This window comes from Tetrao urogallus (assembly GCF_951394365.1).
Source record: "Tetrao urogallus genome assembly, chromosome: Z".
NCBI classification, from domain to species: domain Eukaryota; kingdom Metazoa; phylum Chordata; class Aves; order Galliformes; family Phasianidae; genus Tetrao; species Tetrao urogallus.
Window position 1 is genome coordinate 51,330,592 of NC_136816.1, and position 27,709 is coordinate 51,358,300.

At 58.3% G+C, this 27,709-nt stretch overlaps 1 protein-coding gene across 1 annotated transcript in view; it reads right to left on the minus strand.

Annotated features, from left to right (window-relative positions):
- POC5 (POC5 centriolar protein) overlaps positions 1-26,142 on the minus strand; it is a gene marked incomplete at its 3' end in the record, with an annotated part of 40,179 nt that extends 14,037 nt beyond the window's left edge. Inside the window, exon 1 of the mRNA XM_079548746.1 lies at positions 26,056-26,142. Within this exon, the coding sequence (XP_079404872.1) occupies positions 26,056-26,139 (84 nt within the window). The 5' untranslated portion in view covers positions 26,140-26,142. The remainder of the gene's footprint in view (positions 1-26,055) is intronic.
- Between the last annotated feature and the right edge of the window lie 1,567 nt (positions 26,143-27,709).

Genomic DNA, 27,709 nt, shown 5'->3' on the forward strand with positions numbered 1-27,709 from the left:
AATTGTCTAATTGTTGATCTTAACCATATTTATATGTTGCATCTCTTCCCCGAGAACCCAAGGTTTCATGTGTCCACCAACCTAGAAATAATTCACATCTGAGTTGTCAATCCAAGTCTGTCTGAGCCTGGTCCACACAGACCAATACTCTCAATTGTCCCTTTCCTTCCCCTGGCTGGAAGCAAGGCCATTCTAATTACTGTATCCATCCTTTATTTCCTGTAGGTGGATCATCAGGATCAAACATGAGGTCTTACAGCAACTCTGCCATGGCCAACTGCCTTAGATATTGGCTACTTCTTTTCATAGTAGTTCACTTACTTGGATGAAGCATCAGATCTTCCTTGAAATTGCCAAGGTTGGATAAGACCTTTAAGATCATCCAGTCCAACTGTCTATCTGTCACCAGTATTTCCACTAAACCATGTCCCTCAGTACAACATCTAACATTTCTTGAACACCTGTTAGGGCTGTTAGGTGCAGAGACACAGGTGCACTGTGGAGCTGTTTTTCCTGATTTTCTCTAGCAGTCTCACATGAGTTCTGACTCTCCATGAGGAAGATACTTGGGGATGTAATGAATTTCCCAGGAGCCTCCACATGATTTCCAAATCCGGATGATGGGGAAAGAGCTTTATTTTCCAGGAGATGAACAGTGGAAGACCTGCTGATAAAGACTGGGACTGACTCTCTCTTTCTCTCCTCCAGTTTTATTTTTGACTTGTTTTGATTTATTACTCTTAATTATTCTGTATTATCACATATCCTTTTAATAAATTAGCTTATCCTATCTCATATGGGCTTTTCACCTATTCCTTCCCCCTCTTCCTCCCAGCGGGAAGGAGAGGTATCATATGATTAACTCTTCAAATCCTGACACTCAAGTTGTGAAAATTTAGAGAGGAAACGATCACCTGAAGTTACCAATTACATATAACATGCTATTGAATCTACCAGCTGAAACAACCTTTTAAAGCTTCTAGTATAAACCACACATTCCTGTGGCCTTCAGGCAATTAGCAGATATTTTAAGAATCCAGGTTTTGTACACTTTGACAAATTTCCAGTTTCCCTTCACATTTCCACTTCCCATCCTCTAGACTACTGTGTCAAAATTAGCGGTCTAAATAAATGTAAATAAAGCTATATGGCACATCTTTTTGACAAGGAAAAAGAAGTATCACATTCCACAAAGAGGTAATTAGCTGCAAATAATCAAGTTATCAAGCTGTTTTTTTTAACAAAACTCAAAGATAAATTAAGTACATAAATAACAAATTGCAGCATGAATAAAAGAACACAGATTGAATGCAGAACCCAGCGCTCGCCCTCTTAACAAATTTTCGGAGATATGAATAACTCGGGGTTTTTTGTCTTTTTATTGCTGGATTGTTTGTTTTTGTTTTGTTTTGGTATATGTTAAGGCACTGTCTAATAACAAGTCAGCTTCTTGGAGTGGGTCCAGAGCAGGGCCACTAAGATGAGCAGAGGGCTGGAGCACCTCTTCTATGAAGAAAGGTTCAGGGAACTGGGCTTCTTTAGCTTGCAAAAGAGAAGGCTCCAGGGCCTTCCAGTACTTGAGGGGAGCGTATAAAGAGGAGGGGAATGGCTGATTATGAGGGTTGCAGTGCTAGGACAAGGGGGAATGGTCTTAAACTGAGACAGGGCAGGTTTCGGTTAGATATTAAAAGGAAGATTTTCACACAGAGGGTGGAGATGCACAGGTTGCTCAAGGAGGTTGTGGATGCCCCCTCCCGGGAAGCATTCAAGGCCAGGCCGGATGTGGCTCTGGGCAGCCTGGTCTGGTGGTTGACGATCCCGCACACAGCAGGGGGGTTGAAACTGCATGATCATTGAGGTCCTTTTCAACGCAGGCAATTCTATGATCCTAGGATGGTACGGATATCTGCAGTTGGAAGGGTCCCCCAAGGATCAGCAAGTCCAACCCCTCACTCCGCAGAGGACCACCTAAATCAGACAGTCCTTCATCTGCAGCACCTCGGGGCCGTGCCCACTGCCCATTGGGGCAGCCCATTCCATGCCCACCGCTCTCTGGTGCAGGCCCTTTCCCTGACCCCCAGCTGCCCCTGGGGCCCCCTGCCACAGCTCCATGCCGTTCCCTCGGGCCCTGTCGCTGTCACCAGGCAGCACAGCACAACTCAGCGCTGCCCTCCGCTCCCTGTGAGCAGCTGCAGCCGCCATGAGGGCTGCCCTCAACCTGCTCTGCTCTGGGCCGAGCACAGCCACGGTGCTCAGCTGCTCCTCAAACACTGTGCCCTCAGATCCTCCTCCATCTCTGGAGCCCTCCTGTGGACACTCTCTCCTCGCATCTTATGCAGTGGCACCCCAACCTGCACCCAGCGCTGCAGGCGAGGCCGCACAGCGCAGAGCAGAGCGGGACGGCCGCTTCCCTCGCCTGCCAGTGCTGGGCCTGACGCACCCCAGGGTACGGTTGACCCTTCTGAGTGCCAGGCGCACTGCCGCCTCAGATGCAATTTGCCGTCAAACCAGATCCCTTTTTGCCAGGCTGCGCTCCAGAACTTCACCCACAATGTCTGCACACAGAGCCAGGGCACCCCATCCCAGGTGCAGAACCCAGCGCTCGCCCTTCTTTGTGCAGATGGGAACCACCCTCATTTTGTCCAGATCTCAAGGCAAGGCCTCTTTATCCTCAAGGAGGTCAAAACTCCTCCCAGCTTAGCATCAGCCACAAACCCATTGATACAGCTAACAGGTCTTTATTGGAATCAACCGTAAAAACAATATAGAGAAATGGCCTGGAAATGGAGCCCCGCAGAATCCCAGTGGTGACACATAGGGCAACTGTCAGGACAAAGTCAGCCAATCCTCCAGTGCAGCCATGTTTTAATTGTCAAGCAACATTCTAAGGCACGCATAACCAAGGCTTTATGATGCCATCAGCCACCTCCTCAGAAAAGTTCCAAATAAGGGAACCGTGACAACAGAATACCAGCTGTGATGCAAGGCAGCCAGCCAGCCAAGGCAGGCAGGCAGGGGCCTCGACTCCAGCCAGCCAAGCAAGGCAGGCAGGCAGGGGCCAGGACTCCAGCCAGCCAGCCAAGGCAGGCAGGCAGCGGACACGACTCCAGCCAGCCAGCCAAGGCAGGCAGGCAGGGGCCAGGACTCCAGCCAGCCAGCCAAGGCAGGCAGGCAGGGGACACGACTCCAGCCAGCCAGCCAAGGCAGGCAGGCAGGGGCCAGGACTCCAGCCAGCCAGCCAAGGCAGGCAGGCAGGGGCCAGGACTCCAGCCAGCCAGCCAAGGCAGGCAGGCAGGGGCCAGGACTCCAGCCTGGAAGCCATGGCAGGCAGGCAGGGGCCAGGACTCCAGTCAGCCAGCCAAGGCAGGCAGGCAGGGGCCAGGACTCCAGCCAGCCAGCCAAGGCAGGCAGGGGCCATGACTCCAGCCAGCCAGCCAAGGCAGGCAGGCAGGGGTATGGCTCCAGCCAGCCAGCCAAGGCAGGAAGCAGCGGCCTTGACTCCAGCCAGCCAGCCAAGGCAGGCAGGCAGGGGCCAGGACTCCAGCCTGGAAGCCATGGCAGGCAGGCAGAGGCCAGGACTCCAGCCTGGAAGCCATGGCAGGCAGGCAGGGGACACGACTCCAGCCAGCCAGCCAAGGCAGGCAGGCAGGGGCCAGGACTCCAGCCAGCCAGCCTAGGCAGGCAGGCAGGGGCCAGGACTCCAGCCAGCCAGCCAAGGCAGGCAGGCAGGGGCCTCGACTCCAGCCAGCCAGCCAAGGCAGGCAGGCAGGGGCCAGGACTCCAGCCAGCCAGCCAAGGCAGGCAGGCAGGGGCCAGGACTCCAGCCAGCCAGCCAAGGCAGGCAGGCAGGGGACACGACTCCAGCCAGCCAGCCAAGGCAGGCAGGCAGGGGCCAGGACGCCAGCCAGCCAGCCAAGGAAGGCAGGCAGGGGACACGACTCAAGCCAGCCAGCCAAGGCAGGCAGGCAGGGGCCTCGACTCCAGCCAGCCAGCCAAGGCAGGCAGGCAGGGGCCAGGACTCCAGCCAGCCAGCCAAGGCAGGCAGGCAGGGGCCTCGACTCCAGCCAGCCAAGCAAGGCAGGCAGGCAGGGGCCAGGTCTCCAGCCAGCCAGCCAAGCCAAGGCAGGCAGGGGCCAGGACTCCAGCCAGCCAGCCAAGGCAGGCAGGCAGGGGCCAGGACTCCAGCCAGCCAGCCAAGGCAGGCAGGCAGGGGCCAGGACACCAGCCAGCCAGCCAAGGAAGGCAGGCAGGGGAAACGACTCCAGCCAGCCAGCCAAGGCAGGCAGGCAGGGGCCTCGACTCCAGCCAGCCAGCCAAGGCAGGCAGGCAGGGGACACGACTCCAGCCAGCCAGCCAAGGCAGGCAGGCAGGGGCCTCGACTCCAGCCAGCCAGCCAAGGAAGGCAGGCAGGGGCCAGGACTCCAGCCAGCTGGCCAAGGCAGGCAGGCAGGGGATATGACTCCAGCCAGCCAGCCAGGGCAGGCAGGCAGGGGCCACGACTCCAGCCAGCCAGCCAAGGCAGGCAGGCAGCGGCCAGGACTCCAGCCAGCCAGCCAAGGCAGGCAGGCAGGGGACATGACTCCAGCCAGCCAGCTAAGGCAAGCAGGCAGGGGCCAGGACGCCAGCCAGCCAGCCAAGGAAGGCAGGCAGGGGCCACGACTCCAGCCAGCCAGCCAAGGCAGGCAGGCAGGGGACACGACTCCAGCCAGCCAGCCAAGGCAGGCAGGCAGGGGACACGACTCCAGCCAGCCAGCCAAGGCAGGCAGGCAGGGGCCAGGACTCCAGCCAGCCAGCCAAGGCAGGCAGGCAGGGGCCAGGACTCCCGCCAGCCAGCCAAGGCAGGCAGGCAGGGGCCAGGACTCCAGCCAGCCAGCCAAGGCAGGCAGGCAGGGGACACGACTCCAGCCAGCCAGCCAAGGCAGGCAGGCAGGGGCCAGGACTCCCGCCAGCCAGCCAAGGCAGGCAGGCAGGGGCCAGGACTCCAGCCAGCCAGCCAAGGGAGGCAGGCAGGGGCCAGGACTCCAGCCAGCCAGCCAAGGCAGGCAGGCAGGGGACACGACTCCAGCCAGCCAGCCAAGGAGGGCAGGCAGCGGCCAGGACGCCAGCCAGCCAGCCGAGGCAGGCAGGCAGGGGACATGCCTCCAGCCAGCCAGCCAAGGCAGGCAGGGGCCAGGACTCCAGCCAGCTAGCCAAGGCAGGCAGGCAGGGGCCAGGACGCCAGCCAGCCAGCCAAGGCAGGCAGGCAGGGGACATGACTCCAGCCAGCCAGCCAAGGCAGGCAAGCAGAGGCCAGGACTTCATCCGACTCAAGCATGGACGACGCCTCCAGCCGACGCAAGCAACGACCACGTCTCCAGCCAGCCAGCCAAGCCAAGGCAGGCAGGGGACATGACTCCAGCCAGCCAGCTAAGGCAAGCAGGCAGGGGCCAGGACGCCAGCCAGCCAGCCAAGGTAGGCAGGCAGGGGACACGACTCCAGCCAGCCAGCCAAGGCAGGCAGGCAGGGGCCTCGACTCCAGCCAGCCAGCCAAGGAAGGCAGGCAGGGGACACGACTCCAGCCAGCCAGCCAAGGCAGGCAGGCAGGGGACACGACTCCAGCCAGCCAGCCAAGGCAGGCAGGCAGCGGCCAGGACTCCAGCCAGCCAGCCAAGGCAAGCAGGCAGGGGCCAGGACTCCAGCCAGCCAGCCAAGGCAGGCAGGCAGCGGCCAGGACTCCAGCTAGCCAGCGAAGGCAAGCAGGCAGGGGCCAGGACTCCAGCCAGCCAGCCAAGGCAGGCAGGCAGGGGCCTCGACTCCAGCCAGCCAGCCAAGGCAGGCAGGCAGGGGACACGACTCCAGCCAGCCAGCCAAGGCAGGCAGGCAGGGGCCAGGACTCCAGCCAGCCAGCCAAGGCAGGCAGGCAGGGGACACGACTCCAGCCAGCCAGCCAAGGCAGGCAGGCAGGGGCCAGGACGCCAGCCAGCCAGCCAAGGCAGGCAGGCAGGGGTACAGGACTCCAGCCAGCCAGCCAAGGCAGGCAGGCAGGGGCCAGGACTCCAGCCTGGAAGCCTAGGCAGGCAGACAGGAGCCACGGCTCCAGCCAGCCAGCCAAGGCAGGAAGGCAGGGGCCAGGACTTCACCCGACTCAAACATGGACGACAACTCCAACCGACACAAGCAACGACAACGACTCCAGCCAGCCAGCCAAGGGAGGCAGGCAGGGGCCAGGACTCCAGCCAGCCAGCCAAGGCAGGCAGGCAGGGGCCAGGACTCCAGCCAGCCAGCCTAGGCAGGCAGGCAGGGGCCAGGACTCCAGCCAGCCAGCCAAGGCAGGTAGGCAGGGGCCAGGGCTCCAGTCTGGAAGCCAAGGCAGGCAGGCAGGGGCCAGGACTCTAGCCAGCCAGCCAAGGCAGGCAGGCAGGGGCCCGGACTCCAGCCAGCCAGCCAGCCAAGGCAGGCAGGGGCCTCGACTCCAGCCAGCCAGCCTAGGCAGGCAGGCAGGGGCCAGGACTCCAGCCTGGAAGCCACGGCAGGCAGGCAGGAGCCAGGCCTCCAGCCAGCCAGCCAAGGCAGGCAGGCAGGGGCCAGGACTTCACCCGACTCAAACATGGACGACGACTCCAACCGACACAAGCAACGGCCACGACTCCAGCCAGCCAGCCAAAGCAGGCAGGCCGGGGCCAGGACTCCAGCCAGCTAGCCAAGGCAGGCAGGCAGGGGCCAGGACTCCAGCCAGCCAGCCTAGGCAGGCAGGCAGCGGCCAGGACTCCAGCCAGCCAGCCAAGGCAGGCAGGCAGGGGACACGACTCCAGCCAGCCAAGCAAGGCAGGCAGGCAGGGGCCAGGACTCCAGCCAGCCAGACAAAGCAGGCAGGCAGGGGCCAGGACTCCAGCCAGCCAGCCAAGGCAGGCAGGCAGGGGCCAGGACTCCAGCCAGCCAGCCAAGGCAGGCAGGCAGGGGCCAGGACACCAGCCAGCCAGCCAAGGAAGGCAGGCAGGGGAAACGACTCCAGCCAGCCAGCCAAGGCAGGCAGGCAGGGGCCTCGACTCCAGCCAGCCAGCCAAGGCAGGCAGGCAGGGGACACGACTCCAGCCAGCCAGCCAAGGCAGGCAGGCAGGGGCCTCGACTCCAGCCAGCCAGCCAAGGCAGGCAGGCAGGGGCCAGGACTCCAGCCAGCTGGCCAAGGCAGGCAGGCAGGGGATATGACTCCAGCCAGCCAGCCAGGGCAGGCAGGCAGGGGCCACGACTCCAGCCAGCCAGCCAAGGCAGGCAGGCAGCGGCCAGGACTCCAGCCAGCCAGCCAAGGCAGGCAGGCAGGGGACATGACTCCAGCCAGCCAGCTAAGGCAAGCAGGCAGGGGCCAGGACGCCAGCCAGCCAGCCAAGGAAGGCAGGCAGGGGCCACGACTCCAGCCAGCCAGCCAAGGCAGGCAGGCAGGGGACACGACTCCAGCCAGCCAGCCAAGGCAGGCAGGCAGGGGACACGACTCCAGCCAGCCAGCCAAGGCAGGCAGGCAGGGGCCAGGACTCCAGCCAGCCAGCCAAGGCAGGCAGGCAGGGGCCAGGACTCCCGCCAGCCAGCCAAGGCAGGCAGGCAGGGGCCAGGACTCCAGCCAGCCAGCCAAGGCAGGCAGGCAGGGGCCAGGACTCCAGCCAGCCAGCCAAGGCAGGCAGGCAGGGGCCAGGACTCCCGCCAGCCAGCCAAGGCAGGCAGGCAGGGGCCAGGACTCCAGCCAGCCAGCCAAGGGAGGCAGGCAGGGGCCAGGACTCCAGCCAGCCAGCCAAGGCAGGCAGGCAGGGGACACGACTCCAGCCAGCCAGCCAAGGAGGGCAGGCAGCGGCCAGGACGCCAGCCAGCCAGCCGAGGCAGGCAGGCAGGGGACATGCCTCCAGCCAGCCAGCCAAGGCAGGCAGGGGCCAGGACTCCAGCCAGCTAGCCAAGGCAGGCAGGCAGGGGCCAGGACGCCAGCCAGCCAGCCAAGGCAGGCAGGCAGGGGACATGACTCCAGCCAGCCAGCCAAGGCAGGCAAGCAGAGGCCAGGACTTCATCCGACTCAAGCATGGACGACGCCTCCAGCCGACGCAAGCAACGACCACGTCTCCAGCCAGCCAGCCAAGCCAAGGCAGGCAGGGGACATGACTCCAGCCAGCCAGCTAAGGCAAGCAGGCAGGGGCCAGGACGCCAGCCAGCCAGCCAAGGTAGGCAGGCAGGGGACACGACTCCAGCCAGCCAGCCAAGGCAGGCAGGCAGGGGCCTCGACTCCAGCCAGCCAGCCAAGGAAGGCAGGCAGGGGACACGACTCCAGCCAGCCAGCCAAGGCAGGCAGGCAGGGGACACGACTCCAGCCAGCCAGCCAAGGCAGGCAGGCAGCGGCCAGGACTCCAGCCAGCCAGCCAAGGCAAGCAGGCAGGGGCCAGGACTCCAGCCAGCCAGCCAAGGCAGGCAGGCAGCGGCCAGGACTCCAGCTAGCCAGCGAAGGCAAGCAGGCAGGGGCCAGGACTCCAGCCAGCCAGCCAAGGCAGGCAGGCAGGGGCCTCGACTCCAGCCAGCCAGCCAAGGCAGGCAGGCAGGGGACACGACTCCAGCCAGCCAGCCAAGGCAGGCAGGCAGGGGCCAGGACTCCAGCCAGCCAGCCAAGGCAGGCAGGCAGGGGACACGACTCCAGCCAGCCAGCCAAGGCAGGCAGGCAGGGGCCAGGACGCCAGCCAGCCAGCCAAGGCAGGCAGGCAGGGGTACAGGACTCCAGCCAGCCAGCCAAGGCAGGCAGGCAGGGGCCAGGACTCCAGCCTGGAAGCCTAGGCAGGCAGACAGGAGCCACGGCTCCAGCCAGCCAGCCAAGGCAGGAAGGCAGGGGCCAGGACTTCACCCGACTCAAACATGGACGACAACTCCAACCGACACAAGCAACGACAACGACTCCAGCCAGCCAGCCAAGGGAGGCAGGCAGGGGCCAGGACTCCAGCCAGCCAGCCAAGGCAGGCAGGCAGGGGCCAGGACTCCAGCCAGCCAGCCTAGGCAGGCAGGCAGGGGCCAGGACTCCAGCCAGCCAGCCAAGGCAGGTAGGCAGGGGCCAGGGCTCCAGTCTGGAAGCCAAGGCAGGCAGGCAGGGGCCAGGACTCTAGCCAGCCAGCCAAGGCAGGCAGGCAGGGGCCCGGACTCCAGCCAGCCAGCCAGCCAAGGCAGGCAGGGGCCTCGACTCCAGCCAGCCAGCCTAGGCAGGCAGGCAGGGGCCAGGACTCCAGCCTGGAAGCCACGGCAGGCAGGCAGGAGCCAGGCCTCCAGCCAGCCAGCCAAGGCAGGCAGGCAGGGGCCAGGACTTCACCCGACTCAAACATGGACGACGACTCCAACCGACACAAGCAACGGCCACGACTCCAGCCAGCCAGCCAAAGCAGGCAGGCCGGGGCCAGGACTCCAGCCAGCTAGCCAAGGCAGGCAGGCAGGGGCACGGCTCCAGCCAGCCAGCCAAGGCAGGCAGGCAGGGGTACAGGACTTCACCCGACTCAAGCATGGACGACGACTCCAGCTGACGCAAGCAACGACCACGACTCCAGCCAGCCAGCCAAGGCAGGCAGGCAGGGGCCACAACTCCAGCCGATGCAAGCAGGGACGACGATTCCAGCCTGGATGTGAAATAATGAAATAAACAAATAAAAATGAATTAAACAATGTTTGGCCTTGCCTGGTTTCTCAATACGATGCTGGGGCTGATTCTCCCCATAACAAATTTTTTGAGATATGGCTAATTGGGCTTTTTTTTGGTCTTTTTGTTTGTTTGTTTGTTTTTGTTTTTGTTTTGTTTTGTTTTGGTATATGTTAAGGCACTGTCTTATAACACGTCAACTTCTTGGAGTGGGTCCAGAGGAGGGCCACTAAGATGATCAGAGGGCTGGAGCACCTCTTCTATGAAGAAAGGTTCAGGGAACTGGGCTTCTTTAGCTTGCAAAAGAGAAGGCTCCAGGGCCTTCCAGTACTTGAGGGGAGCGTATAAAGAGGAGGGGAATGGCTGATTATGAGGGTTGCAGTGCTAGGACAAGGGGGAATGGTCTTAACCTGAGACAGGGCAGGTTTCGGTTAGACATTAAAAGGAAGATTTTCACACAGAGGGTGGTGATGCACAGGTTGCTCAAGGAGGTTGTGGATGCCCCCTCCCGGGAAGCATTCAAGGCCAGGCCGGATGTGGCTCTGGGCAGCCTGGTCTGGTGGTTGACGATCCCGCACACAGCAGGGGGGTTGAAACTGCATGATCATTGAGGTCCTTTTCAACGCAGGCAATTCTATGATCCTAGGATGGTACGGATATCTGCAGTTGGAAGGGTCCCCCAAGGATCAGCAAGTCCAATCCCTCACTCCGCAGAGGACCACCTAAATCAGACAGTCCTTCATCTGCAGCACCTCGGGGCCGTGCCCACTGCCCATTGGGGCAGCCCATTCCATGCCCACCGCTCTCTGGTGCAGGCCCTTTCCCTGACCCCCAGCCGCCCCTGGGGCCCCCTGCCACAGCTCCATGCCGTTCCCTCGGGCCCTGTCGCTGTCACCAGGCAGCACAGCACAACTCAGCGCTGCCCTCCGCTCCCTGTGAGCAGCTGCAGCCGCCATGAGGGCTGCCCTCAACCTGCTCTGCTCTGGGCCGAGCACAGCCACGGTGCTCAGCTGCTCCTCAAACACTGTGCCCTCAGATCCTCCTCCATCTCTGGAGCCCTCCTGTGGACACTCTCTCCTCGCATCTTATGCAGTGGCACCCCAACCTGCACCCAGCGCTGCAGGCGAGGCCGCACAGCGCAGAGCAGAGCGGGACGGCCGCTTCCCTCGCCTGCCAGTGCTGGGCCTGACGCACCCCAGGGTACGGTTGACCCTTCTGAGTGCCAGGCGCACTGCCGCCTCAGATGCAATTTGCCGTCAAACCAGATCCCTTTTTGCCAGGCTGCGCTCCAGAACTTCACCCACAATGTCTGCACACAGAGCCACGGCACCCCATCCCAGGTGCAGAACCCAGCGCTCGCCCTTCTTTGTGCAGATGGGAACCACCCTCATTTTGTCCAGATCTCAAGGCAAGGCCTCTTTATCCTCAAGGAGGTCAAAACTCCTCCCAGCTTAGCATCAGCCACAAACCCATTGATACAGCTAACAGGTCTTTATTGGAATCAACCGTAAAAACAATATAGAGAAATGGCCTGGAAATGGAGCCCCGCAGAATCCCAGTGGTGACACATAGGGCAACTGTCAGGACAAAGTCAGCCAATCCTCCAGTGCAGCCATGTTTTAATTGTCAAGCAACATTCTAAGGCACGCATAACCAAGGCTTTATGATGCCATCAGCCACCTCCCTCAGAAAAGTTCCAAATAAGGGAACCGTGACAACAGAATACCAGCTGTGATGCAAGGCAGCCAGCCAGCCAAGGCAGGCAGGCAGGGGCCTCGACTCCAGCCAGCCAAGCAAGGCAGGCAGGCAGGGGCCAGGACTCCAGCCAGCCAGCCAAGGCAGGCAGGCAGGGGCCTCGACTCCAGCCAGCCAGCCAAGGCAGGCAGGCAGGGGCCAGGACTCCAGCCAGCCAGCCAAGGCAGGCAGGCAGGGGCCAGGACTCCAGCTTGGAAGCCATGGCAGGCAGGCAGGGGCCTTGACTCCAGTCAGCCAGCCAAGGCAGGCAGGCAGGGGCCAGGACTCCATCCAGCCAGCCAAGGCAGGAAGCAGCGGCCTTGACTCCAGCCAGCCAGCCAAGGCAGGCAGGCAGGCAGGGGCCTCGACTCCAGCCTGGAAGCCATGGCAGGCAGGCAGGGGCCAGGACTCCAGCCAGCCAGCCAAGGCAGGCAGGCAGGGGCATCGACTCCAGCCAGCCAGCCTAGGCAGGCAGGCAGGGGCCAGGACTCCAGCCAGCCAGCCAAGGCAGGCAGGCAGGGGACACGACTCCAGCCAGCCAGCCAAGGCAGGCAGGCAGGGGCCTCGACTCCAGCCAGCCAGCCAAGGCAGGCAGGCAGGGGCCAGGACTCCAGCCAGCCAGCCAAGGCAGGCAGGCAGGGGACACGACTCCAGCCAGCCAGCCAAGGCAGGCAGGCAGGGGCCAGGACGCCAGCCAACCAGCCAAGGAAGGCAGGCAGGGGACACGACTCAATCCAGCCAGCCAAGGCAGGCAGGCAGGGGCCTCGACTCCAGCCAGCCAGCCAAGGCAGGCAGGCAGAGGACACGACTCCAGCCAGCCAGCCAAGGCAGGCAGGCAGGGGCCTCGACTCCAGCCAGCCAGCCAAGGCAGGCAGGCAGGGGCCAGGACTCCAGCCAGCTGGCCAAGGCAGGCAGGCAGGGGCCAGGACTCCAGCCAGCCAGCCAAGGCAGGCAGGCAGGGGCCAGGACTCCAGCCAGCCAGCCAAGGCAGGCAGGCAGGGGCCTCGACTCCAGCCAGCCAGCCAAGGCAGGCAGGCAGGGGCCAGGACTCCAGCCAGCCAGCCAAGGCAGGCAGGCAGGGGCCAGGACTCCAGCCAGCCAGCCAAGGCAGGCAGGCAGGGGACACGACTCCAGCCAGCCAGCCAAGGCAGGCAGGCAGGGGCCAGGACGCCAGCCAGCCAGCCAAGGAAGGCAGGCAGGGGACACGACTCAAGCCAGCCAGCCAAGGCAGGCAGGCAGGGGCCTCGACTCCAGCCAGCCAGCCAAGGCAGGCAGGCAGGGGCCTCGACTCCAGCCAGCCAGCCAAGGCAGGCAGGCAGGGGCCTCGACTCCAGCCAGCCAGCCAAGGCAGGCAGGCAGGGGCCAGGACTCCCGCCAGCCAGCCAAGGCAGGCAGGCAGGGGCCAGGACTCCAGCCAGCCAGCCAAGGCAGGCAGGCAGGGGCCTCGACTCCAGCCAGCCAAGCAAGGCAGGCAGGCAGGGGCCTCGACTCCAGCCAGCCAGCCAAGGCAGGCAGGCAGGGGACACGACTCCAGCCTGCCAGCCAAGGCAGGCAGGCAGGGACCAGGACTCCAGCCAGCTGGCCAAGGCAGGCAGGCAGGGGATATGACTCCAGCCAGCCAGCCAGGGCAGGCAGGCAGGGGCCAGGACTCCCGCCAGCCAGCCAAGGCAGGCAGGCAGGGGCCAGGACTCCCGCCAGCCAGCCAAGGCAGGCAGGCAGGGGCCAGGACTCCAGCCAGCCAGCCAAGGCAGGCAGGCAGGGGACACGACTCCAGCCAGCCAGCCAAGGGAGGCAGGCAGGGGCCAGGACTCCAGCCAGCCAGCCAAGGCAGGCAGGCAGGGGACATGACTCCAGCCAGCCAGCCAAGGCAGGCAGGGGCCAGGACTCCAGCCAGCTAGCCAAGGCAGGCAGGCAGGGGCCAGGACGCCAGCCAGCCAGCCAAGGCAGGCAGGCAGAGGCCAGGACTTCATCCGACTCAAGCATGGACGACGCCTCCAGCCGACGCAAGCAACGACCACGTCTCCAGCCAGCCAGCCAAGCCAAGGCAGGCAGGGGACATGACTCCAGCCAGCCAGCTAAGGCAAGCAGGCAGGGGCCAGGACGCCAGGCAGCCAGCCAAGGCAGGCAGGCAGGGGCCTCGACTCCAGCCAGCCAGCCAAGGAAGGCAGGCAGGGGCCAGGACTCCAGCCAGCCAGCCAAGGCAGGCAGGCAGGGGCCTCGACTCCAGCCAGCCAGCCAAGGCAGGCAGGCAGCGGCCAGGACTCCAGCCAGCCAGCCAAGGCAAGCAGGCAGGGGCCAGGACTCCAGCCAGCCAGCCAAGGCAGGCAGGCAGCGGCCAGGACTCCAGCTAGCCAGCGAAGGCAAGCAGGCAGGGGCCAGGACTCCAGCCAGCCAGCCAAGGCAGGCAGGCAGGGGACACGACTCCAGCCAGCCAGCCAAGGCAGGCAGGCAGGGGCCAGGACTCCAGCCAGCCAGCCAAGGCAGGCAGGCAGGGGACACGACTCCAGCCAGCCAGCCAAGGCAGGCAGGCAGGGGACACGACTCCAGCCAGCCAGCCAAGGCAGGCAGGCAGCGGCCAGGACTCCAGCCAGCCAGCCAAGGCAAGCAGGCAGGGGCCAGGACTCCAGCCAGCCAGCCAAGGCAGGCAGGCAGGGGCCAGGACTCCAGCCAGCCAGCCAAGGCAAGCAGGCAGGGGCGAGGACTCCAGCCAGCCTGGCGAGGCAGGCAGGCAGGGGCCTCGACTCCAGCCAGCCAGCCAAGGCAGGCAGGCAGGGGCCAGGACTCCAGCCAGCCAGCCAAGGCAGGCAGGCAGGGGCCTCGACTCCAGCCAGCCAAGCAAGGCAGGCAGGCAGGGGCCAGGACTCCAGCCTGGAAGCCTAGGCAGGCAGACAGGAGCCACGGCTCCAGCCAGCCAGCCAAGGCAGGAAGGCAGGGGCCAGGACTTCACCCGACTCAAACATGGACGACAACTCCAACCGACACAAGCAACGGCCACGACTCCAGCCAGCCAGCCAAGGCAGGCAGGCAGCGGCCAGGACTCCAGCCAGCTAGCCAAGGCAGGCAGGCAGGGGACACGACTCCAGCCAGCCAGCCAAGGCAGGCAGGCAGGGGCCTCGACTCCAGCCAGCCAGCCAAGGAAGGCAGGCAGGGGCCAGGACTCCAGCCAGCCAGCCAAGGCAGGCAGGCAGGGGACACGACTCCAGCCAGCCAGCCAAGGCAGGCAGGCAGGGGCCAGGACTCCCGCCAGCCAGCCAAGGCAGGCAGGCAGCGGCCAGGACGCCAGCCAGCCAGCCAAGGCAGGCAGGCAGGGGCCATGACTCCAGCCAGCCAGCCAAGGCAGGCAGGGGCCTCGACTCCAGCCAGCTAGCCAAGGCAGGCAGGCAGGGGCCAGGACGCCAGCCAGCCAGCCAAGGCAGGCAAGCAGAGGCCAGGACTTCATCCGACTCAAGCATGGACGACGCCTCCAGCCAACGCAAGCAACGACCACGTCTCCAGCCAGCCAGCCAAGCCAAGGCAGGCAGGGGACATGACTCCAGCCAGCCAGCTAAGGCAAGCAGGCAGGGGCCAGGACTCCAGCCAGCCAGCCAAGGCAGGCAGGCAGGGGCCAGGACTTCACCCAACTCAAACATGGACGACGACTCCAACCGACACAAGCAACGGCCACGACTCCAGCCAGCCAGCCAAAGCAGGCAGGCCGGGGCCAGGACTCCAGCCAGCTAGCCAAGGCAGGCAGGCAGGGGCACGGCTCCAGCCAGCCAGCCAAGGCAGGCAGGCAGGGGTACAGGACTTCACCCGACTCAAGCATGGACGACGACTCCAGCTGACGCAAGCAACGACCACGACTCCAGCCAGCCAGCCAAGGCAGGCAGGCAGGGGCCACAACTCCAGCCGATGCAAGCAGGGACGACGATTCCAGCCTGGATGTGAAATAATGAAATAAACAAATAAAAATGAATTAAACAATGTTTGGCCTTGCCTGGTTTCTCAATACGATGCTGGGGCTGATTCTCCCCATAACAAATTTTTTGAGATATGGCTAATTGGGCTTTTTTTTGGTCTTTTTGTTTGTTTGTTTGTTTTTGTTTTTGTTTTGTTTTGTTTTGGTATATGTTAAGGCACTGTCTTATAACACGTCAACTTCTTGGAGTGGGTCCAGAGGAGGGCCACTAAGATGATCAGAGGGCTGGAGCACCTCTTCTATGAAGAAAGGTTCAGGGAACTGGGCTTCTTTAGCTTGCAAAAGAGAAGGCTCCAGGGCCTTCCAGTACTTGAGGGGAGCGTATAAAGAGGAGGGGAATGGCTGATTATGAGGGTTGCAGTGCTAGGACAAGGGGGAATGGTCTTAACCTGAGACAGGGCAGGTTTCGGTTAGACATTAAAAGGAAGATTTTCACACAGAGGGTGGTGATGCACAGGTTGCTCAAGGAGGTTGTGGATGCCCCCTCCCGGGAAGCATTCAAGGCCAGGCCGGATGTGGCTCTGGGCAGCCTGGTCTGGTGGTTGACGATCCCGCACACAGCAGGGGGGTTGAAACTGCATGATCATTGAGGTCCTTTTCAACGCAGGCAATTCTATGATCCTAGGATGGTACGGATATCTGCAGTTGGAAGGGTCCCCCAAGGATCAGCAAGTCCAATCCCTCACTCCGCAGAGGACCACCTAAATCAGACAGTCCTTCATCTGCAGCACCTCGGGGCCGTGCCCACTGCCCATTGGGGCAGCCCATTCCATGCCCACCGCTCTCTGGTGCAGGCCCTTTCCCTGACCCCCAGCCGCCCCTGGGGCCCCCTGCCACAGCTCCATGCCGTTCCCTCGGGCCCTGTCGCTGTCACCAGGCAGCACAGCACAACTCAGCGCTGCCCTCCGCTCCCTGTGAGCAGCTGCAGCCGCCATGAGGGCTGCCCTCAACCTGCTCTGCTCTGGGCCGAGCACAGCCACGGTGCTCAGCTGCTCCTCAAACACTGTGCCCTCAGATCCTCCTCCATCTCTGGAGCCCTCCTGTGGACACTCTCTCCTCGCATCTTATGCAGTGGCACCCCAACCTGCACCCAGCGCTGCAGGCGAGGCCGCACAGCGCAGAGCAGAGCGGGACGGCCGCTTCCCTCGCCTGCCAGTGCTGGGCCTGACGCACCCCAGGGTACGGTTGACCCTTCTGAGTGCCAGGCGCACTGCCGCCTCAGATGCAATTTGCCGTCAAACCAGATCCCTTTTTGCCAGGCTGCGCTCCAGAACTTCACCCACAATGTCTGCACACAGAGCCACGGCACCCCATCCCAGGTGCAGAACCCAGCGCTCGCCCTTCTTTGTGCAGATGGGAACCACCCTCATTTTGTCCAGATCTCAAGGCAAGGCCTCTTTATCCTCAAGGAGGTCAAAACTCCTCCCAGCTTAGCATCAGCCACAAACCCATTGATACAGCTAACAGGTCTTTATTGGAATCAACCGTAAAAACAATATAGAGAAATGGCCTGGAAATGGAGCCCCGCAGAATCCCAGTGGTGACACATAGGGCAACTGTCAGGACAAAGTCAGCCAATCCTCCAGTGCAGCCATGTTTTAATTGTCAAGCAACATTCTAAGGCACGCATAACCAAGGCTTTATGATGCCATCAGCCACCTCCCTCAGAAAAGTTCCAAATAAGGGAACCGTGACAACAGAATACCAGCTGTGATGCAAGGCAGCCAGCCAGCCAAGGCAGGCAGGCAGGGGACACGACTCCAGCCAGCCAAGCAAGGCAGGCAGGCAGGGGCCAGGACTCCAGCCAGCCAGCCAAGGCAGGCAGGCAGGGGCCAGGACTCCAGCCAGCCAGCCAAGGCAGGCAGGCAGGGGCCAGGACTCCAGCCAGCCAGCCAAGGCAGGCAGGCAGGGGCCTTGACTCCAGTCAGCCAGCCAAGGCAGGCAGGCAGGGGCCAGGACTCCAGCCAGCCAGCCAAGGCAGGAAGCAGCGGCCTTGACTCCAGCCAGCCAGCCAAGGCAGGCAGGCAGGGGCCTCGACTCCAGCCTGGAAGCCATGGCAGGCAGGCAGGGGCCAGGACTCCAGCCAGCCAGCCAAGGGAGGCAGGCAGGGGCATCGACTCCAGCCAGCCAGCCTAGGCAGGCAGGCAGGGGCCAGGACTCCAGCCAGCCAGCCAAGGCAGGCAGGCAGGGGACACGACTCCAGCCAGCCAGCCAAGGCAGGCAGGCAGGGGCCTCGACTCCAGCCAGCCAGCCAAGGCAGGCAGGCAGGGGCCAGGACTCCAGCCAGCCAGCCAAGGCAGGCAGGCAGGGGACACGACTCCAGCCAGCCAGCCAAGGCAGGCAGGCAGGGGCCAGGACGCCAGCCAACCAGCCAAGGAAGGCAGGCAGGGGACACGACTCCAGCCAGCCAGCCAAGGCAGGCAGGCAGGGGCCTCGACTCCAGCCAGCCAGCCAAGGCAGGCAGGCAGGGGACACGACTCCAGCCAGCCAGCCAAGGCAGGCAGGCAGGGGCCTCGACTCCAGCCAGCCAAGCAAGGCAGGCAGGCAGGGGCCTCGACTCCAGCCAGCCAGCCAAGGCAGGCAGGCAGGGGCCTCGACTCCAGCCAGCCAGCCAAAGCAGGCAGGCAGGGGCCAGGACTCCAGCCAGCCAGCCAAGGCAGGCAGGCAGGGGACACGACTCCAGCCTGCCAGCCAAGGCAGGCAGGCAGGGGCCAGGACGCCAGCCAGCCAGCCAAGGCAGGCAGGCAGGGGACAAGACTCCAGCCAGCCAGCCAAGGCAGGCAGGCAGGGGCCAGGACTCCAGCCAGCCAGCCAAGGCAGGCAGGCAGGGGACACGACTCCAGCCAGCCAGCCAAGGCAGGCAGGCAGGGGACACGACTCCAGCCAGCCAGCCAAGGCAGGCAGGCAGGGGCCAGGACGCCAGCCAGCCAGCCAAGGAAGGCAGGCAGGGGACACGACTCCAGCCAGCCAGCCAAGGCAGGCAGGCAGGGGCCTCGACTCCAGCCAGCCAGCCAAGGCAGGCAGGCAGGGGCCTCGACTCCAGCCAGCCAGCCAAGGCAGGCAGGCAGGGGCCTCGACTCCAGCCAGCCAAGCAAGGCAGGCAGGCAGGGGCCTCGACTCCAGCCAGCCAAGCAAGGCAGGCAGGCAGGGGCCTCGACTCCAGCCAGCTAGCCAAGGCAGGCAGGCAGGGGCCAGGACGCCAGCCAGCCAGCCAAGGCAGGCAAGCAGAGGCCAGGACTTCATCCGACTCAAGCATGGACGACGCCTCCAGCCAACGCAAGCAACGACCACGTCTCCAGCCAGCCAGCCAAGCCAAGGCAGGCAGGGGACATGACTCCAGCCAGCCAGCTAAGGCAAGCAGGCAGGGGCCAGGACGCCAGCCAGCCAGCCAAGGCAGGCAGGCAGGGGACACGACTCCAGCCAGCCAGCCAAGGCAGGCAGGCAGGGGCCAGGACTCCAGCCAGCCAGCCAAGGAAGGCAGGCAGGGGCCAGGACTCCAGCCAGCCAGCCAAGGCAGGCAGGCAGGGGACACGACTCCAGCCAGCCAGCCAAGGCAGGCAGGCAGGGGCCAGGACTCCCGCCAGCCAGCCTAGGCAGGCAGGCAGCGGCCAGGACGCCAGCCAGCCAGCCAAGGCAGGCAGGCAGGGGCCATGACTCCAGCCAGCCAGCCAAGGCAGGCAGGCAGGGGCCAGGACGCCAGCCAGCCAGCCAAGGCAGGCAGGCAGGGGCCACAACTCCAGCCGATGCAAGCAGGGACGACGATTCCAGCCTGGATGTGAAATAATGAAATAAACAAATAAAAATGAATTAAACAATGTTTGGCCTTGCCTGGTTTCTCAATACGATGCTGGGGCTGATTCTCCCCATAACAAATTTTTTGAGATATGGCTAATTGGGCTTTTTTTTGGTCTTTTTGTTTGTTTGTTTGTTTTTGTTTTTGTTTTGTTTTGTTTTGGTATATGTTAAGGCATTGTCTTATAACACGTCAACTTCTTGGAGTGGGTCCAGAGGAGGGCCACTAAGATGATCAGAGGGCTGGAGCACCTCTTCTATGAAGAAAGGTTGAGGGAACTGGGCTTCTTTAGCTTGCAAAAGAGAAGGCTCCAGGGCCTTCCAGTACTTGAGGGGAGCGTATAAAGAGGAGGGGAATGGCTGATTATGAGGGTTGCAGTGCTAGGACAAGGGGGAATGGTCTTAACCTGAGACAGGGCAGGTTTCGGTTAGATATGAAAAGGAAGATTTTCACACAGAGGGTGGTGATGCACAGGTTGCTCAAGGAGGTTGTGGATGCCCCCTCCCGGGAAGCATTCAAGGCCAGGCCGGATGTGGCTCTGGGCAGCCTGGTCTGGTGGTTGACGATCCCGCACACAGCAGGGGGGTTGAAACTGCGTGATCATTGAGGTCCTTTTCAACGCAGGCAATTCTATGATCCTAGGATGGTATGGATATCTGCAGTTGGAAGGGTCCCCCAAGGATCAGCAAGTCCAACCCCTCACTCCGCAGAGGACCACCTAAATCAGACAGTCCTTCATCTGCAGCACCTCGGGGCCGTGCCCACTGCCCATTGGGGCAGCCCATTCCATGCCCACCGCTCTCTGGTGCAGGCCCTTTCCCTGACCCCCAGCCGCCCCTGGGGCCCCCTGCCACAGCTCCATGCCGTTCCCTCGGGCCCTGTCGCTGTCACCAGGCAGCACAGCACAACTCAGCGCTGCCCTCCGCTCCCTGTGAGCAGCTGCAGCCGCCATGAGGGCTGCCCTCAACCTGCTCTGCTCTGGGCTGAGCACAGCCACGGTGCTCAGCTGCTCCTCAAACACTGTGCCCTCAGATCCTCCTCCATCTCTGGAGCCCTCCTGTGGACACTCTCTCCTCGCATCTTATGCAGTGGCACCCCAACCTGCACCCAGCGCTGCAGGCGAGGCCGCACAGCGCAGAGCAGAGCGGGACGGCCGCTTCCCTCGCCTGCCAGTGCTGGGCCTGACGCACCCCAGGGTACGGTTGACCCTTCTGAGTGCCAGGCGCACTGCCGCCTCAGATGCAATTTGCCGTCAAACCAGATCCCTTTTTGCCAGGCTGCGCTCCAGAACTTCACCCACAATGTCTGCACACAGAGCCACGGCACCCCATCCCAGGTGCAGAACCCAGCGCTCACCCTTCTTTGTGCAGATGGGAACCACCCTCATTTTGTCCAGATCTCAAGGCAAGGCCTCTTTATCCTCAAGGAGGTCAAAACTCCTCCCAGCTTAGCATCAGCCACAAACCCATTGATACAGCTAACAGGTCTTTATTGGAATCAACCGTAAAAACAATATAGAGAAATGGCCTGGAAATGGAGCCCCGCAGAATCCCAGTGGTGACACATAGGGCAACTGTCAGGACAAAGTCACCCAATCCTCCAGTGCAGCCATGTTTTAATTGTCAAGCAACATTCTAAGGCACGCATAACCAAGGCTTTATGATGCCATCAGCCACCTCCCTCGGAAAAGTTCCAAAAAAGGGAACCGTGACAACAGAATACCAGCTGTGATGCAAGGCAGCCAGCCAGCCAAGGCAGGCAGGCAGGGGCCTCGACTCCAGCCAGCCAGCCAAGGCAGGCAGGCAGCGGACACGACTCCAGCCAGCAAGCCAAGGCAGGCAGGGGCCATGACTCCAGCCAGCCAGCCAAGGCAGGCAGGCAGGGGCCTCGACTCCAGCCAGCCAGCCAAGGCAGGCAGGGGACACGACTCCAGCCAGCCAGCCAAGGCAGGCAGGCAGCGGCCAGGACGCCAGCCAGCCAGCCAAGGCAGGCAGGCAGGGGACATGACTCCAGCCAGCCAGCCAAGGCAGGCAGGGGCCTCGACTCCAGCCAGCTAGCCAAGGCAGGCAGGCAGGGGCCAGGACGCCAGCCAGCCAGCCAAGGCAGGCAAGCAGAGGCCAGGACTTCATCCGACTCAAGCATGGACGACGCCTCCAGCCAACGCAAGCAACGACCACGTCTCCAGCCAGCCAGCCAAGCCAAGGCAGGCAGGGGACATGACTCCAGCCAGCCAGCTAAGGCAAGCAGGCAGGGGCCAGGACGCCAGCCAGCCAGCCAAGGCAGGCAGGCAGGGGACACGACTCCAGCCAGCCAGCCAAGGCAGGCAGGCAGGGGCCTCGACTCCAGCCAGCCAGCCAAGGAAGGCAGGCAGGGGCCAGGACTCCAGCCAGCCAGCCAAGGCAGGCAGGCAGGGGCCAGGACTCCCGCCAGCCAGCCAAGGCAGGCAGGCAGCGGCCAGGACGCCAGCCAGCCAGCCAAGGCAGGCAGGCAGGGGACATGACTCCAGCCAGCTAGCCAAGGCAGGTAGGCAGGGGCACGGCTCCAGCCAGCCAGCCAAGGCAGGCAGGCAGGGGGACAGGACTTCACCCGACTCAAGCATGGACGACGACTCCAGCTGACGCAAGCAACGACCACGACTCCAGCCAGCCAGCCAAGGCAGGCAGGCAGGGGCCACAACTCCAGCCGACGCAAGCAGGGACGACGATTCCAGCCAGGAAGTGAAATAATGAAATAAACAAATAAAAATGAATTAAACAATGCTTGGCCTTGCCTGGTTTCTCCATACGATGCTGGGGCACATTCTCCCCATAACAAATTTTTGGAGATAGGATTAATTTGGTTTTTTTGTCTTTTCTTATTTGTTCGCTTTTGTTTTTGTTTTGTTTTGTTTTGGTATATGTTAAGGCACTGTCTAATAACAAGTCAGCTTCTTGGAGTGGGTCCAGAGCAGGTCCACTAAGATGAGCAGAGGGCTGGAGCACCTCTTCTATGAAGAAAGGTTGAAGGAACTGCGCTTGTTTAGCTTGGAAAGAGAAGGCTCCAGGGCCTTCCAGTACTTGAGGGGAGCTTATAAAGAGGAGGGGAATGGCTGATTATGAGGGTTGCAGTGCTAGGACAAGGGGGAATGGTCTTAAACTGAGACAGGGCAGGTTTCGGTTATATATGAAAAGGAAGATTTTCACAGAGAGGGTGGTGATGCACAGGTTGCTCAAGGAGGTTGTGGATGCCCCCTCCCGGGAAGCATTCAAGGCCAGGCCGGATGTGGCTCTGGGCAGCCTGGTCTGGTGGTTGACGATCCCGCACACAGCAGGGGGGTTGAAACTGCATGATCATTGAGGTCCTTTTCAACGCAGGCAATTCTATGATCCTAGGATGGTACGGATATCTGCAGTTGGAAGGGTCCCCCAAGGATCAGCAAGTCCAACCCCTCACTCCGCAGAGGACCACCTAAATCAGACAGTCCTTCATCTGCAGCACCTCGGGGCCGTGCCCACTGCCCATTGGGGCAGCCCATTCCATGCCCACCGCTCTCTGGTGCAGGCAGGCAGCGGCCACGACTCCAGCCAGCCAGCCAAGGCAGGCAGGCAGCGGCCATGACTCTAGCCAGCCAGAACGTCACCCCTAATGTCTGCACACAGAGCCTGGGCACCCCATCCCAGGTGCAGAACCAGCACTCGCCCTTCTTCCTGCAGATAGAGATAGCATCTTAAAGCTAACTCTTAACCCTAAGAAGTTAGTTGTCAGGCAGATCCAACCCATCTATTTACATCATTACCTCATCGAATTGAAATGACAACATATGAGGCACAAGAGAGTGGTTCAGTTTAAGTCACCCTATTTAAGGAGTACTCCAGGGTCCACCTTACTACAGACATGTTAAGTGCTTAAAATATACAAGTCAAGTTATAAGGAGATTTTTCTAGTATTTCAACTTGTAACACTTACTAAAACTTGAGTAATCTACTCCACACAAAGCTACGCTCTTTCATGTATGACAGAAAACAAAACTAACCTAAGAATAAACTAAAATTATCTGGTAGGGTAAGGATACGTCCCTTGCCAATATTTGTATTTGTTAGCTATGACCTTAAAGTTTTCCTTTTTAGTTACTAATTTTTTCCCCCCACAGGATTTAGTTCACAGTTATGGAAGCCTTAATTTGCACTGTTACTTTTATAATGTATCTCTTTGTGCACTATTGCATTTGTACTGGAACACAAGAGCCAAGTTATAGTCTGTATTATCTGTTGGTGAGACTTATAAAGAGACACCAGCATCTAAGATAAAACAGCACTTAAGATTCACAGAAACATCTAAATCAAGTTATCCAACTGAAGTAATGCAGCCACTAAGATTTACAGCCCTAATCACATCTTCTACAAACCAAAATTCCTTTCAAATCCAGTTCGCTGCACTAAGAGTGAAAAGTGAATCAATGCTGTACTAGACACGTATTCAGTAGCAAAGTGGCCACTCAGTATTATTCTGCTCTACAATTCCCAATGAGGTGGACTTTGAATCTCCCTGGCAATCATAGGAATCACACAAGAAAATTCTGGTCATATAGTATTTGTTGCCTTCATCCTCTTTTCCAACTACAAAAGATACTGGAAACACAGCTGACAGATTACTGTCACTGTCTCCAGATTAATAAAGCTTATTAACAGAGAAGTGTATGAAATGCAGAAATTAATTGCAACATGAATAAAAACGCAGATTGAGTGCAAGACTTAAATAGTTTACAAGGTATGATTTTTCAGTGTATGTTCTTAGGATGCATAAGAATTGGACAATAACTGTGTAAAAACATATGCTAATTGTAAGATGTTACATCCAGTATTAAGAAAGCTGACACGCATTAGCAGTTAGGCCACGCGTACCATGCACTTTTACTAGGTACTTATCTAAACTTCTGAAGCACAATCTTTTATACTGCTTGTTACGTGAAGAGCAAAAGATAAGTTCTCTTTCAGTTGCTCTTCACCCACTTTTATAAGTCATCCTGCAGTGCATTAGCTGGCATTCCAAAAACAAGTGACTTCTCACAGGTCTACAAATAGCAGGTATGTATACAAGCAAGGAAACTTGGTATTAATTCCTGCTGTTAAAACTTCAACAGCTACTTACTTCAACTGAAGCTGTGTTTTATCACTGCCACAAGTTCAATCCATTTAAGTGTTTTAATGTGAAACTTAAACAGTATCTTGTAATATCCCAGTCACACACACTGATGTATTCTGCCACTGCCAGCATAAACTGGCATTTTAAAAGGAACAAAGGCAATTGAGAGGAAGAAAAAACTGAACTTAACAGTGCTTAAGATGAATGTGCCCTTTCTATCTGGTAGCAGAAGTATACACATATTTGCACAAGGCAACCAGCAAAGCTTATTGTAAAAATTAACCTGTTTTGGTTAGAATCTTATTGAGGGAAGAAAAACAAAACAATGCCAACATCTACTCTGAAAATAGTAACCAACTATTCATAGAATCATAGAATCACCAAGGTTGGAAAAGACCTAAGAGATCATCCAGTCCAACCGTTCACCTATTCCCAATAGCTCCCACTAAACCATGTCCCTCAGCACAACATCCAGCCTTCCCTTGAACACCCCCAGGGTCGGTGATTCCACCACCTCCCTGGGCAGTCCATTCCAGTGCCTGACCACCCTTTCTGAAAAGTTTTCTTCCTCATGTACAGCCTGAATCTCCCCTGCCGTAGCTTGAAACCATTCCCTCTGGTCCTATCACTAATGACACGAGAGAAGAGGCCGACCCCCAGCTCACTACAACCTCCCTTCAGGAAGTTATAGAGAGCAATGAGGTCTCCCCTGAGCCTCCTCTTCTCCAGGCTGAACATTCCCAGCTCCTTCAGCCTCTCCTCATATGGCCTGTGTTCCAGACCCCTCACCAGCTTTGTTGCCCTCCTTTGAACACGTTCCAGGGCCTCAATATCTTTCTTGCAGTGAGGGGCCCAAAACTGGATACAGTACTCGAGGTGCGGCCTCACTAGTGCTGAATATAGGGGAACAATCACCTCTCTGCTCCTGCTTGCAACACTGTTTTTGATGCAAGCCAGGATGCCATTGGCCTTCTTGGCCACCTGGGCACACTGTCGGCTCATGTTCAGACGAGCATCAATCAATACCCCCAGGTCCGTTTCCTCTACGCAGTCCTCCAGCCACACCGCCCCAAGCCTGTAGCGTCGCCTGGGGTTGTTGTAGCCGAAGTGCAGGACCCGGCATTTGGCCTTGTTGAAACTCATCCCATTGGCTTCAGCCCAGCTCTCCAGCCTGTCCAGATCCCTCTGTAGGGCCTCGCTACCCCCAGGCAGATCCACACTTCCAGCCAATTTGGTGTCATCTGCGAATTTACTGAGGGTGAAATTGAAATATTGAAATATTAAGGATAAAGATCTACTGCTTTCAACAGCATAGGAGAAATACTTTATCCAATTATTTTTCCATCCCTTCAAAATGCAAAGAACACCCCCTTCCTTTGTAGTTGCAGCACATTTAATGCGGGAAACAAACACTTCCTTTCATCGCGTAAGGAACCTCATGCTGCTACACTTCATTGCTTAGAAATTAGAGGTTTCTATCCTGGTTCTCACCTCTTGATAAAACTTTACACACAAAAAGTAGCACCAGAAAGAAGAGAACTATAGTATTTTTCTTATAGCTGTCACTGATCACCCTCAGTGATGTGTGATTAGATGTGAATTTTCATTTAAGTTGAAATTTCTTGTGAAATGCACAGAAAGAAATCCAAGTAACTTTATTTTAATCACATGTTTTACTTTTGTCTAATTTGCTTCATTTCCTAGCATTTATTTTACTATATCTCTAAAACACAAAAAAGGCACAAGTTTTATTAGGTTTCCTCACAATCATGCGTAGCCAGATAAAATGCTGTAATGGTGAACCAAATGAGGTTGCCTCTTTCCTACCTGAACATCTGAAGAAACAGAACTGCCCCGAACTGAGTCTTTCAGCAAAACTGGACTTGTGCTTTTCTCCTCATCTGATGACATCCTGCACAAAGTCAGTCAATAAAACAGTAGAAACTCAGCTTCACTTTTTATTTCACAGAAACACAGATACTGCTGTAGTATTTACCTCAAGTAGGTGGGGGGAGAGCCCATGCAATGGGATAACCTGAAAGTGTCCTTGTTACATGTACTGCTATAAGCATAGACTGAAAGGCATTTAATTGCTTTATCCAAACCATACTCAAAAACATGAAAAGACTTCAACTGACTTTGAGACTCAAACAAAACACGAATGACTGAGAAGCAACAATACAGCAATTTTGCCATTCTACACTGGTTGAGTAAATGTTATGCTTAATATTCCATGTCACACAAAATATTTTACATTAAATATACGGTGCAACTACAATACAGTGATAGAGGAAAAAAATTATATATGGAGAGACTATAGAAACCTTAATTTATGAGCACAGTTCTATGTCAAAGCCTCCTCCTTCTTAGTTGCAATGTTTGGAGTTATATATCTTACTTCAGTACAAAATTCCTACAGAGGGATATAGGAACGCCTAAATTCTGCTCTGATTTTTTTTTCCCCTGGAAATACCACAATCCAGGCTGAGATGATGCCCTGAATGCTTACCATGCAGCATAAAAAATTTGTTAATGAATGAATGGCAGAGTGATATAGCTGCCTGATGAACATCAAAAGTAACCACGAGACACTTTTGAACAGAGAGCTATTAGCTGAGAATAAGCCTGGGAAGAAGACCACTATAAATAACTAGATAAACAAAGTATTGGTATAGTGTAGCTAACAAGCATGCAAGTTAAAATAATTTTTAGACAGGCCTTTAAAACTATCAATCATAATATTCTTAGCTGTTTTTTAAACAGATGAATTTTCTGACAGAAACATTATTTTTAAATTGCCAATTGTACTGATATTAAGTTGGCAGGAAATGTCCTCTTTAATGACCATCTTATTTCAAAATACTGAAAAAAAAAAAAAAAAAAAGCAATAAACTCAGAGCGCTCTATATGGGAATAGAGATGGAAGTTAATTCATTCAGTTTTATGAGTTATTCCAGATACTGATTTGTCATGAACCATAGAAGACCTCTCTGCCATTTACGGCTTTCAGTATGCAGAATGGGAAGTTAGTGTCTGTGCTGATATTTTAAAAATGGCATAAACACAACTCTAAATGCTGAGATTTCCTACTGCCTAAGGTTCAAAAAACCTTTATTATCTCACCGCTTACTGCCTTCTTATGTTCTTTCAAAGGCCCCAAATTCTTCTTCAGTAAATCAAACCATGTGCTTTATAACTCACAGTTTCTCAATTAGTGGGTCTCAAGCAATCCAGAAGTCCTAGAGATATTCAAATGTGCTCACATGCGTGTTGGTGAGACCAAAGATCAGTTAATTACCAGGTATTCATAGAAACAGGAAGAGTATAACAAATTACAAACACTGCTCTCTTCATCAGCCCATTTAACAAAACTACCTACCACCAATTCTTATAATTAAACACGAAGCCACTTGAGTTTCGCATGACTCTGAAGCTTCTAATGAAGTGGAAGGAAAAGTTTGTTCATTAATTTAAGGCCACT